The sequence below is a fragment of the Procambarus clarkii genome, chromosome 64, assembly GCF_040958095.1.
Source record: "Procambarus clarkii isolate CNS0578487 chromosome 64, FALCON_Pclarkii_2.0, whole genome shotgun sequence".
NCBI classification, from domain to species: domain Eukaryota; kingdom Metazoa; phylum Arthropoda; class Malacostraca; order Decapoda; family Cambaridae; genus Procambarus; species Procambarus clarkii.
Window position 1 is genome coordinate 7,691,025 of NC_091213.1, and position 14,451 is coordinate 7,705,475.

General features: G+C 42.5%; 1 protein-coding gene across 1 annotated transcript in view; it reads left to right on the forward strand.

Moving 5' to 3' along the window:
* The window catches only part of LOC123769058 (eukaryotic translation initiation factor 3 subunit A-like), a 49,259-nt gene extending 36,012 nt beyond the window's left edge, over positions 1-13,247 (forward strand). The window contains exon 3 of the mRNA XM_069309042.1: positions 12,849-13,247. Within this exon, the coding sequence (XP_069165143.1) occupies positions 12,849-13,247 (399 nt within the window). The remainder of the gene's footprint in view (positions 1-12,848) is intronic.
* The last annotated feature ends 1,204 nt before the right edge of the window (positions 13,248-14,451 follow it).

Consider the following 14,451-nt stretch of genomic DNA (forward strand, 5'->3'; position numbering starts at 1 on the left):
TGCTGTTGTATCAAATTGTCTATCTCTAGATTGTTGCTGTGGCATCAAATTGTCTATCTCTAGATTGTTGCTGTTGTATCAAATTGTCTATCTCTAGATTGTTGCTGTTGTATCAAATTGTCTATCTCTAGATTGCTGCTGTGGCATCAAATTGTCTATCTCTAGATGGTTGCTGTTGTATCAAATTGTATGTCTCTAGATTGTTGCTGTTGTATCAAATTGTCTATCTCTAGATTGTTGCTGTTGTATCAAATTGTCTATCTCTAGATTGTTTCTGTGGCATCAAATTGTCTATCTCTAGATTGTTGCTGTTGTATCAAATTGTCTATCTCTAGATTGTTGCTGTTGTATCAAATTGTCTATCTCTAGATTGTTGCTGTGGAATCAAATTGTATGTCTCTAGATGGTTGCTGTTGTATCAAATTGTCTATCTCTAGATTGTTGCTGTTGTATCAAATTATCTATCTCTAGATTGTTGCTGTTGTATCAAATTGTCTATCTCTAGATTGTTGCTGTGGCATCAAATTGTATGTCTCTAGATGGTTGCTGTTGTATCAAATTGTCTATCTCTAGATTGTTGCTGTTGTATCAAATTGTCTATCTCTAGATTGTTGCTGTGGCATCAAATTGTCGATCTCTAGATTGCTGCTGTGGCATCAAATTGTCTATCTCTAGATTGTTGCTGTTGTATCAAATTGTCTATCTCTAGATTGCTGCTGTGGCCTCGTGTTGCTTTTGTCTCCGGTTTCAAAATTATTTCATTGCTAGCACTATCTCATCCCTTTACAAACTCGGCGCCTGTTCTTCATTTGCGGTTTTGAGAGCCATTGTTCTTAATTACAGTGCACGCTGCATTAGCACGATTAGCAGGTCCATCTAAGTAGCGTTTTATCTAATACATTTCCTCCCTCTAAATTAATTTCTTGGAGATGCCTATGTCTCGTTTATTATGGTAATGTGACGTTTCTTCGTGGTTGGCTCGTTCATTGAAATCTTACGAGGTGGTTCCAGCCTGTAAGGTCCTTATAAGCATGAGATCTCAGGCTTGCGAAAGTAGGTGGAAAGGTAGAAAAGTGGTAGAAAAGGTAGAAAAGTGGTAGAAAAGGTAGAAAAGTGATTGGTTAGGCCACTTTCCTGGCATCCTGATGCCAGGAAAGCAGGAAGCTGCTTCTGGTAACTTTTTTATTAAGACTTATTGACATTAAGATGCCATATAGCTCAGTCGATAGAGCTTCGGTCTCACACAACGTGAGGCCGAAGTCTCCTCAGTAAGGTTCAGTCTCCTAGGAGCCCAAGGGCTTCAACTCCCTGGCAATCTTAATAAACAGCTTTTCATTTCACACATAAATCACAATCTGGATGAAAGATAAGCATCCCAGTCCGAGAGGATCCCCCCCCCCTCTCTCTCTCTCTCTCTCAGAGAGAGAGAGAGATGCTCTCGGACGTAGGTTCGAATCTTCGTCACGGCCTTTGTGGATTTGTTCAGCTTTTCATTGATTCTTAATCTTGTTTTTAACACTAATCGTCGATTCCATGCCTCGGAAGTCTATAGTGACTCCTAGAATGACTAAACACTTGAGTCTTTTCAAGCTTTCACACATACCCAGGAGATCATGCACAGAAGACCGTCGCGGCATAGTCTGTGACGCAGCATAGTATATGACGCAGCATAGTATATGACGCAGTATAGTATATGACGCAGCATAGTATATGACGCAGCATAGTATATGACGCAGCATAGTATATGACGCAGCATAGTATATGACGCAGCATAGTATATGACGCAGTATAGTATATGACGCAGCATAGTATATGACGCAGCATAGTATATGATGCAGCGTGGAGATTGACGAAGATTAAGCCGGGTAAGAGGCGGCACCAGCATGAATAACCCGTAATACAGCGTGCACATGTTGTGTATATTAAATAGGCCTGTAACCCCCCTCTTGCCACTTACCACTTGCGGAGGCAACACTGTACCCAGCGGCCACCAGATACCCACGACCAGCGGGCCGCGGGGTGATAGAGAAGCTGGTGTTTACTCTAACTCCTCGTAGCGCGGCAGAGTGCTTACCTGACCAGCCAGGCGGTTTGTAAGTAGGGCAATTACAGCCCTGTGATCCTAATGGAACGTGGCTCTCAGCGCCCGTCTCGTCTCTGGGCGCTGTCCATCTGAAGCAGTTACGTAAACACTTACGAACCTGTACATCTTTTCTCAGTCTTTGGCGGCTTTGTTTACAATTATTAAACAGTTAATCAGTTCCGAAGCACCAGGAGGCTGTTTATAACAATAACAACAGTTGATTGGCAAGTTTTCATGCTTGTAAACTGTTTAATAAATGTAACCAAAGCCGTCAAAGAGTGAGGAAAGATGTACACGCTCGTAGGTACTTGCGTAACTACTTCGTGAATCTGGGCCCATGTCTACAAGAGTGAGTCTGTGTTTCCTAAGGGAATTCAGTGTTTCCTGGTTTGTATATAATTATACATCTAACTACACGGCCAACTACTGACCATCCCTATAGAATTCAACCCCCAGAAACTATCTAACACCCAGGTACCTATTTATTACTAGGTGAACAGTGGCATGAGATGAAAGATAACGTTGCCGATTTGTTTCTACTCCATCCGGGATATAAATCCTGGATTTACTCCATCCGGGATATAAATCCTGGATTTACTGAAGTATATCCGTATTTATCTGCCCATTCCACCTAGTTTTGAGAGGAAATTACCGAGGTAATACACCCCTGATACAGTTTTCCTCGCTATATTTGTTTAAAGCATTTCGGCACTCTGGAGTTGCTTTGAGTGCCTGATATTTATATTTGATATCTTTGTTGACTATCGTATGTGACGTGAATATGCTGGATAAGTCCCTGAGATATTTGAAAAGAGTTGTATTCTTTGGATTGCTTGAATGGGGAAAAGCGTGCATATCGCATTCGCTGTGCAATGTCTGTCTGTCTTTCAACGTGTGAACTTTTGACTAACGTTGACATTTGATAGTCTGTATAGTTCTGTATAGATATATACAGAACTATATAGATATATAGTTCTGTACAAGGGCGAGTTCTGTACAAGTCTGACTAAAGTCAGACTGCGAGGAGAGAGAGAGAGAGAGAGAGAGAGAGAGAGAGAGAGAGAGAGAGAGAGAGAGAGAGAGAGAGAGAGAGAGAGAGAGAGAGAGAGAGAGAGAGAGAGAAAGAGTCTGCTTGTCTGTCTAAGGTTGGAGGCCAGACGCTTGAGGCTAGTTTCACTCAGTTTCCCAAAGTAATTACTGTGGGTTACGTGCCCAACATGGGAAGTTCGGAATTAGCATCAAGGCTTGACACTGAACCGCAGTGACCCATACGATCTATATCTATACCACTGTGTAGAGACTGAATTATCAAACGCTCATTATACAATAAAATAGAATTGCTTAAGGCCTATCTTGTATCTAATTATAAAAATATTACATTTACTCTTGAAAATAAGATATTCAAAGAAGCTGGATTTATTGGATATATTGATTCCTAATAGTAGTGATGGATATCTTACTAGTGTCGTCAGAAAGTCCACTTTAACTGAGCTAGGGGTTAACTACCTTGTTCATCCTTGTTTCAAGAAAATTTACTCAAAGAATCACATCTATAAATTGCAATTTTAAGTTCAAATTGATCTTTCGATTTAGAAATTAATTTTTTTGATGACTTTTTTCATAATAATGTTTATCTTTTTACAGTCTCGGAGAGAATCCTGAAATAATTTTTAAATTGTAAACTTGTTCCTCACATTTCGCTTGTTAGCGCTCCCTAAGATATTAAATATATTTGTCTCCTATTTTATGCGTATTTGAGTCATCAAATTAGGATGTAAATTATACAGTGAAACAATAAAAACTTAGTATTATTACATACTAGAATGTGTTTAGTAGTTTGACCTAACTTAGATTAGGTTAGTTGGTTAGGGTAGGTTAGGTTAGTTGGTTAGGGTAGGTTAGGTTAGTTGGTTAGGGTAGGTTAGGTTAGTTGGTTAGGGTACGTTAGGTTAGTTGGTTAGGGTACGTTAGGTTAGTTGGTTGGGGTAGGTTAGGTTAGGTTAGGGTAGATTAGGTTAGTTGGTTGGGAAGGTTAGGTTAGTTGATTAGGGTAGGTTAGGTTAATTAGTTAGGGTAGATTAGGTTAGTTGGTTAGGCTTCATTGGCAATTACTTATATTTGCGGTACGTGGGTGAAACATTTATGGAGGTACGTTTCGAGCAGAGTAAGTGAACGAAACACTGCTCCAGAAAAGTACTTGCGTCATCAATTGTGAGTCGTGGGTAAAGCCTTTTCATTCACAAACAGGGGTGGGTGGGCCGGTTAGAATAACAAGCATTTGACCTTTGCTGATGAGGACGTTCTGCCAGGAGACAATATGATGTTTCTACACTTCCCTGGAGTCTCTCCTGCCTTTGATAGAAACTCTGATTACAATATATTCCTAATAGGGACCTTCGTTGACTTGTTGAACTACACATAAGGGACATAACTGGCCGACCCCTCACAGTGTTCAAGAGAGAACTAGATAAGCACCTCCAAAGGATACCTGATCAACCAGGCTGTGTCTCATACGTCAGGCTGCGAGCAGCCGCGTCCAACAGCCTGGTTAATCAGTCCGGCAACCAGGAGGCCTGGTCGACGACCGGGCCGCGGGGACGCTAAGCCCCGGAAGCACCTCAAGGTAAGGTAAGGTCGTGTCTGGAAGGCGAACATGCCATCAATATGTGAATAAAAAGAGGTGAAAGTATATATATTATGTAGATTATAAGATGAGGTACTTGGCTCATTACAAACACTTATGCATTGATACTTTGGTTTTAAAATCCTGCTTATCATAGCAATGATTATGCAATTCAATCCTTTCGCAATCTCAACACCATCTTGCTCTAATGTTGTGACTATCATCATTAGTGAGAGGCACCTTATGTTGGCATTCTCATTGGTCAACTGGGGCAGTCATAATGGTGTAAATTGGGTAGTTCTGTTTTGGTGGTGAAGGTGTCAGGATGTACCTAAGAGTAAGCTGGCTCTTGACAGTTGAGCGAGTGTTTAAGATCTATCTTGAGATGGTTATCTTGAGATAATTTCGGGGCTTTAGTGTCCCCGCGGCTCGGTCCTCGACCAGGCCTTCAACCCCAGGAAGCAGCCCGTGACAGCTGACTAACACCCAGGTACCTATTTTACTACTAGGTAACAGAGGCATAGGGTGAAAGAAACTCTGCCCGTTGTTTCTCGCTGGCGCCTGGGTTCGAACCCGGGACCACAGGATCACAAGTACAGTGTGCTGTCCGCTCGGCCGACCGGCTCCCATAGCACCCATCTAGTGCTTAGGCTATGTATAGTCTCCTAATGTCATTGTACCCGCCGATTATTTCGGTGCTGCTGGGCAGGATATAAATGGAATATATAACAGAACACATGAAATATCCTTAAAACAAAATACACAATAAAACACTGGCCATTACAATCTTAAAGATATCACGAGTCTATTTACTCAAGAGTCCTCATTCCTCTCCGTCCACGGAGGACAGAAGAAAATGTATATATGCTGGTTAGCATTGTAAATGTCTGGCCACGTCTGTGGTAGAAAATAATAATAATAAAAAAAAAAATTCCTCTCCGATTCATTCTCTTGCCAAATGTCAGCTTCTGGTCGTTAAGTTAACATCTGATAAAACCAATTTCCTTTACTTAATTGCCGTTAGAAAGACAATCTCCATCGAGAGTGGCATCATCCATTCGCCAATATCCCATTCTAGATTGCCTAGATGTTGTTGTTAATGCCGTAATCTTGATTGCATCTATGCTACGGGTAATTGCTTCGCTGACAACGGCAGATGAGAGTTGTTGATGGGTCTCAACGTTATCGACATGTATTAGAGAAATACAATTAAATTTCGGAGAGAGAGAGAGAGAGAGAGAAGATTAAGCCACCCAAAAGGTGGCTTGGGCATGAATAGCCCGTAAGTGGTGGCCCCTTTTGAGCCATTTCCAGTATCAATAGATGATACTGGAGATCTGTGGAGGTGCGACTGCACCCTGCGTGACGGGAGATGTCTCCCGTAGATCTGTGGAGGTGCGACTGCACCCTGCGTGACGGGAGATGTCTCCCGTCTAAATTTCGGAATTATCTTCAGTAGAAGTGTTGTGATTAGTATTAATTTCAGATATGTGCTTCATTTATATATTATTTTTATACATTAAGTGCTAATACATATGCTAGAATTGTTTTAAATTTACATATTCTAGAATGCGTAGATGATTGTACTGTTTTTACCTGACTAGGACCAGAGACAGACAGAATTTCAGAAGCATGGCATGAAGATACATTTGTCTTAATGTGAGGATTACCTGTGGAGGATTTCAATAGTTCTACTTTCGTAACCTGGCCTGGTGCCTGCCTTCCTTCCTTGGTAATTGCCAGGTCTACGAAGCAGTTTGTCTTGGTAGCCAGGAAGGCCACTCCCATACCCACCATGATTCATGGTGGGTATGGTATGGTATGGTATGGTATGGTATGGTATGGTATGGTATGGTATGAGCGTTTGGTATTCAACCTCGGACAGACAAAGAGACAGACAGAGATTCTGTTTTAGAGATACGGATATATATATATATATATATATATATATGTCGTACCTAGTAGCCAGAACGCACTTCTCAGCCTACTATGCAAGGCCCGATTTGCCTAATAAGCCAAGTTTTCATGAATTAATATATTTTCTCTATTTTTTTCTTATGAAATGATAAAGCTACCCATTTCATTATGTATGAGGTCAATTTTTTTTATTGGAGTTAAAATTAACATAGATATATGACCGAACCTAACCAACCCTACCTAACCTAACCTAACCTATCTTTATAGGTTAGGTTAGGTTAGGTAGCCGAAAAAGTTAGGTTAGGTTAGGTTAGGTAGGTTAGGTTGTCGAAAAACAATTAATTCATTAAAAATTGGCTTATTAGGCAAATCGGGCCTTGCATAGTAGGCTGAGAAGTGCGTTCTGGCTACTAGGTACGACATATATATATATATATATATATATATATATATATATATATATATATATATATATATATATAACTGAAAACTCACACCCCAGAAGTGACTCGAACCCATACTCCCAGAAGCAACGCATCTGGTATGTACAAGACGCCTTAATCCACTTGACCATCACGACCGGACAAAATGAGGTGATAGCCGAGGCTATTTGAACCACCCCACCGCCGGCACTCGGATAGTTATCTTGGGCATAGCATTTTACCAAATCACCTCATTCTTTGGGGCAACACGTGAGGAACACAAATGCGAACAAGCCTGAATGGTCCCCAGGACATATGCAACTGAAAACTCACACCCCAGAAGTGACTCGAACCCATACTCCCAGAAGCAACGCATCTGGTATGTACAAGACGCCTTAATCCACTTGACCATCACGACCGGACAAAATGAGGTGATAGCCGAGGCTATTTGAACCACCCCACCGCCGGCACTCGGATAGTTATCTTGGGCATAGCATTTTACCAAATCACCTCATTCTTTGGGGCAACACGTGAGGAACACAAATGCGAACAAGCCTGAATGGTCCCCAGGACATATGCAACTGAAAACTCACACCCCAGAAGTGACTCGAACCCATACTCCCAGAAGCAACGCATCTGGTATGTACAAGACGCCTTAATCCACTTGACCATCACGACCGGACAAAATGAGGTGATAGCCGAGGCTATTTGAACCACCCCACCGCCGGCACTCGGATAGTTATCTTGGGCATAGCATTTTACCAAATCACCTCATTCTTTGGGGCAACACGTGAGGAACACAAATGCGAACAAGCCTGAATGGTCCCCAGGACATATGCAACTGAAAACTCACACCCCAGAAGTGACTCGAACCCATACTCCCAGAAGCAACGCATCTGGTATGTACAAGACGCCTTAATCCACTTGACCATCACGACCGGACAAAATGAGGTGATAGCCGAGGCTATCGGCTATCAGTTGCATATGTCCTGGGGACCATTCAGGCTTGTTCGCATTTGTGTTCCTCACGTGTTGCCCCAAAGAATGAGGTGATTTGGTAAAATGCTATGCCCAAGATAACTATCCGAGTGCCGGCGGTGGGGTGGTTCAAATAGCCTCGGCTATCACCTCATTTTGTCCGGTCGTGATGGTCAAGTGGATTAAGGCGTCTTGTACATACCAGATGCGTTGCTTCTGGGAGTATGGGTTCGAGTCACTTCTGGGGTGTGAGTTTTCAGTTGCATATGTCCTGGGGACCATTCAGGCTTGTTCGCATTTGTGTTCCTCACGTGTTGCCCCAAAGAATGAGGTGATTTGGTAAAATGCTATGCCCAAGATAACTATCCGAGTGCCGGCGGTGGGGTGGTTCAAATAGCCTCGGCTATCACCTCATTTTGTCCGGTCGTGATGGTCAAGTGGATTAAGGCGTCTTGTACATACCAGATGCGTTGCTTCTGGGAGTATGGGTTCGAGTCACTTCTGGGGTGTGAGTTTTCAGTTGCATATGTCCTGGGGACCATTCAGGCTTGTTCGCATTTGTGTTCCTCACGTGTTGCCCCAAAGAATGAGGTGATTTGGTAAAATGCTATGCCCAAGATAACTATCCGAGTGCCGGCGGTGGGGTGGTTCAAATAGCCTCGGCTATCACCTCATTTTGTCCGGTCGTGATGGTCAAGTGGATTAAGGCGTCTTGTACATACCAGATGCGTTGCTTCTGGGAGTATGGGTTCGAGTCACTTCTGGGGTGTGAGTTTTCAGTTGCATATGTCCTGGGGACCATTCAGGCTTGTTCGCATTTGTGTTCCTCACGTGTTGCCCCAAAGAATGAGGTGATTTGGTAAAATGCTATGCCCAAGATAACTATCCGAGTGCCGGCGGTGGGGTGGTTCAAATAGCCTCGGCTATCACCTCATTTTGTCCGGTCGTGATGGTCAAGTGGATTAAGGCGTCTTGTACATACCAGATGCGTTGCTTCTGGGAGTATGGGTTCGAGTCACTTCTGGGGTGTGAGTTTTCAGTTGCATATGTCCTGGGGACCATTCAGGCTTGTTCGCATATATATATATATATTCTCATTCAAAATTACGAGGTCATAAAATCATAATAGCGTGATGAATCAAATGAACAAATCAACAAGAACCGCGATGAGGATTCGAACCTACGTCCGAGAGGATCCCAGACGCTGCCTTAATCGACTATGCTACGACATGGCAAATGAATTGCAACCGGGAGTTCAACTGACCTCACACGGGTCCTGAAATCCAATTGTACCTCTTTAGGCATTGCAGAGAATGTTACTATTCACTGTCCAGAGTTAAATGGTCATATCTTCCGTCGCCAAAGACTTTCTTGAGGCATGAAATGGCTTGACTCGCTTCTCCAGTGAGCCTGATGATGGAAGACACTGCCGAAGTGGTTGAGCATTATATTCCCAAGGCTGCCCCCCATTACAACCAACACGGATTATTACAATCAAGACGGATCATTATAATCAATACTGATTATTACAATCAATACGGATCATTACAATCAGTACTGATTATCACAATCAATACGGATCATTACAATCAATACTGATTATTACAATCAATACGGATCATTACAATCAATACTGATTATTACAATCAATACGGATCATTACAATCAATACTGATTATTGCAATAAATACGGATCATTACAATCAAAACTGATTATTACAACTAAAACGGATTATTACAATCAGTACTGATTATTACAACCAAAACGGATTATTACAATCAGTACTGATTATTACAATCAATACACACAACAAAAAACACTGTAGTATTGCTAATCATTACTGATTATTATTAATCAGTAATATTATTATTTTTACTGATTAATGATTATTAATAATCATTGATCTTCAACTCTTTTAGAGAACACTGTTTGAATTGTAGTATTTCTGATTTAGGATATACCGACGTAGGACTTAAAATGATGCTTAAAAATGATTAAATTAATCCTTAAGTAGGATGCTTAAAAAGATCAATTGACCAATACCAAGGGAGTTTGTTGGTATCCTACCCAAGGGAGGGATTTTTCAGGGAAAAACGCCAAGCCTATATAGCACTTGGAAGGGATCAGGATAAGGATTTGGGCTGGGACGGGGGAAAGGAATGGTGCCCAACCACTTGGACGGTCGGGGGATTGAACGCCAACCAGCATGAAGCGAGTCCGCTGCTCTACCGTCCAGCCCAAGTGGTTGGTGACTATATCCACCCAAACTCATTCCTATATATGTGAAACCTACCCTTGACCCCAATGTCTATTACGTTACCTCAGGGATCTATTCGATAGATCAGCAACTATAGTCCCAGACCAGCATATACCTCAAGTCTTTCATGACTCTATACTTGTTCCCCTTTATCATGGAGGCCTGACGGCTGAGTGGACAGCGCTCGGGATTCATAGTTCTAATGTTCCGGGTTCAATCCCCGGCGGAGGCGGAAACAAATGGGCAGAGTTTCTTTCACCCTGATGGCCCTGTTAACTAGCAGTAAATAGGTACCTGGGAGTTAGACAGCTGCTACGGGCTGCTTCCTTGGGGGTGTGTAACAAAAAGGAGGCCTGGTCGAGGACCGGGCCGCGGGGACGCTAAAGCCTCGAAATCATCTCAAGATAACCTCAAGATAGATCCTTTTAGCACCTTTTTAATACCTTATCTTTTATTTGTATATTTTGATCATATCGCCCTATACTCTTCACATTTCTAAAAATGCAAACTATAGTTTTTCTTAATCTCTGTTCTTAAGGAAGGTGTCAAATCCCCGGGATTACAAATTGTCATTCGTCTTCGAACAGTTTCTAAATAGTTTATATCCATTGGGGCCAGATTCACGAAGCAGTTACGCAAGTACTTACGAACGTGTACAACTTTCTACAATCTTTGACGGCTTTGATTACATTTATTAAACAGTTTACAAGCATGAAAACTTGCCCATCAACTGTTGTTATTGTTATAAACAGCCTCCTGGTGCTTCGGAGCTCACTAACTGTTTAATAATTGTAAACAAAGTTGCCAAAGATTGAGAAAAGATGTACAGGTTCGTAAGTGCTTGCGTAACTGGTTCGTGAATCTGGCCCCAGGTTCGTAAGTACTTGCATAAATGCTTCGTGAATCTGGCCCCAGGTTCGTAAGTACTTGCATAAATTCTTCGTGAATCTGGCCCCTGGTGGCCGATTTAAACTGCATAATATCACTGCGTCTTAACAAGGTGGAGGAGCAGCCTGATAGCTTCCGTTACTTGTATGTCGGTCCTGCGTAGCCTACCAGGCTTGGTGCCTTGTTTTGATAATTACTTACGTTACTTGTCTTGTTACTAAACAATATTACTAATCATGTCGGGAGCCGGTCGGCCGAGCGGACAGCACGCTGGGCTTGTGATCCTGTGGTCCTGGGTTCGATCCCAGGCGCCGGCGAGAAACAATGGGCAGAGTTTCTTTCACCCTATGCCCCTGTTACCTAGCAGTAAATAGGTACCTGGGTGTTAGTCAGCTGTCACGGGCTGCTTCCTGGGGGTGGAGGCCTGGTCGAGGACCGGGCCGCGGGGACACTAAAGCCCCGAAATCATCTCAAGATAAGATGTCTTAATTTAAACATTTATTAATATGACTGAGGATTGATTACCCATCATTAACACAGTCACCAGAGCAGTTGATTCTCGCGGCGGCAGAACTGAGACGTTTAAGCACGCGTCCTTTTCACCTGATGCCTCTGCTCACCTGGCAGCCTATTAGCAGGTAGTCAGGGATTAGACATGTGTCGTGGTGTGCATCCTCGAGAAGGTCAGTAGTTGACCTGTAGGGTGACGTCGATAAGTCTAATAGTCTTCCTGGTCCCAGTTAATGGGAAGTGCCGGCGATCTAACGAAGTAGTTAACGCGTGTCGTTAAGTAAGAGGAGCAGCCCTTAGGTAATCCAAATATTAAGGCGTGACTCGTCCTGCATTTAAGCAAAGTTGTCTTTAATTGTTGAACAAAACATCTTCACTGTCCTTTGAAACAGGCTTTGCAATGAGCCCTCTTGCCTTGCAAGTGCTGCAAGTGGCTGCCATTTCAATGTACACACTATTGCTAACACTTAAACAAATTTACAGTGTTTAAAAAAAAGCCATAAAGGCACCAGAGAATTTTTACATTTTCTTGAATGCTGGCATTATAAGACCATTACTTGCAGGGCTCCGACAGAATTGTCCTGAGGTTAACGTTTGGGTAAAGTGAGCACCCGGGCTTTCTAGTGGGGAGGCCCCATCACCAGGGGGTAGACCCCATCACCAGGGGGGGGGGGAGACCCCATTACCAGGGGGGGAGTAAACCCCATTACCAGGGGGGGAAATGATATACGACCCATCGACCAGCAAAGAATTATTGCAATGCCCAGCTTTAGATTAGGAACGACCAGTGATCGTTACCGAGAGGCGAACTGGCTCATTACCCCTCGACCTGTTGCCCTAATACACAACACGTGCACATATATATATATATATATATATATATATATATATATATATATATATATATATATATATATATATATATATATATATATTTATACATTCAAGTATATGCATCCACCTTCAAATTACATACATCTGCAAACCCGCGCTTTTACACACACACACACACACACACACACACACACACACACACACACACACACACACACACACACACACACACACACACACACACCCGCGTTAGTATGCATGCACGATAAGAAATTGAAATTAGTTACCAATAGCCAGGACTGGGAGGCACGTTTATCCCGGTGTAACACCCTCAGTTGGCACGCTGCCAGACACCTCCTCCACAGCAAGAGGAGAGACCTCCTCCACAGCAAGAGGAGAGACCTCCTCCACAGCAAGAGGAGAGACCTCCTCCACAGCAAGAGGAGAGACCTCCTCCACAGCAAGAGGAGAGACCTCCTCCACAGCAAGAGGAGACACCTCCTCCACAGCAAGAGGAGACACCTCCTCCACAGCAAGAAGACCTACTCCACAGCAAGAGGAGAGACCTCCTCCACAGCATGAGGAGAGACCTCCACAGCAAGAGAGGGAAGAGAGAGAGGGAGACCTTATCTATCCTCTTCACTAAACAGCCAGCTATAATCAGCTTCAAGTTCAGTAAACACATTAAACATAACCACCTTCCTTCTTCGACTCTAACTGCCTTGTTACCTTAGTACCCAAACAAGTCTGCAAGTCCAGAATTACGGTTCATCAAATATGTCTGTCTTCAATCATTCTGGAGGCTTCGTTTGCACTTATGAAACTGTTTCTTATAAACTTCGAACGACTCAATTGCTCTACCGGGTGTCATCCTGGATTGCTTAGTTAATTAGCGATATTGCTGGCCATTCCAGATCGCTGGAGAAGTGGTTATGGTGCTCTCTATGCCAGGGCGTGGTCCCCGGCAACGGAGGTTCGATCCTGGCCGGGTCATGAAGTTATTAGATATATATATCATAAAATATTATTCTGCAATAATTATAATATTGTTATATATTGGAAATGCTTTAAAGTCAAAATGCCAACACGGAAACAGTGTAAATGTCAATTGATTATGGAAACGATAATTAACAATAATTTAGATATTTGACAAATCGTTATAAATAATTAAGTAAAATAACTGAAAAATTAGTTTTTGACGATGAAAAAAAACGAATCATAGATTGAATGAAAAAGAAAAAAACTTAAATATTAAAGTAGAAAAAGAACAAATGCTGCAACTTGGTGTGTGGAAGTAATCGCGAGGAAGAATTGTTGCAATACTGCAAGCTGCAATTGGACGTCTGTGGGGATATATATGTTGGGGAAGACCTCTAGTGAAATGTTCTGATTAGACGTTCCTGAAGGGCAGAACACTAGGTAGGAGGTTGTTGTTTATATATTAGACGTCCCTGAAGGACAGAACACCATGTAGGAAGTTGTCGTTTATATATTAGACGTTCCTGAAGGACAGAACACCATGTAGGAAGTTGTCGTTTATATATTAGACGTCCCTGAAGGACAGAACACCATGTAGGAAGTTGTCGTTTATATATTAGACGTCCCTGAAGGACAGAACACCATGTAGGAAGTTGTCGTTTATATATTAGACGTCCCTGAAGGACAGAACACTAGGTAGGAAGTTGTCGTTTATATATTAGACGTCCCTGAAGGGCAGAACACTAGGTAGGAGGTTGTCGTTTATATATTAGACGTTCCTGAAGGGCAGAACACTAGGTAGGAAGTTGTCGTTTATATATTAGACGTCCCTGAAGGGCAGAACACCATGTAGGAGGTCGTCGTTTATATATTAGACGTCCCTGAAGGGCAGAAAACATGTAGAAAGTTGTCGTTTATATATTAGACGTCCCTGAAGGGCAGAACACCATGTAGGAGGTC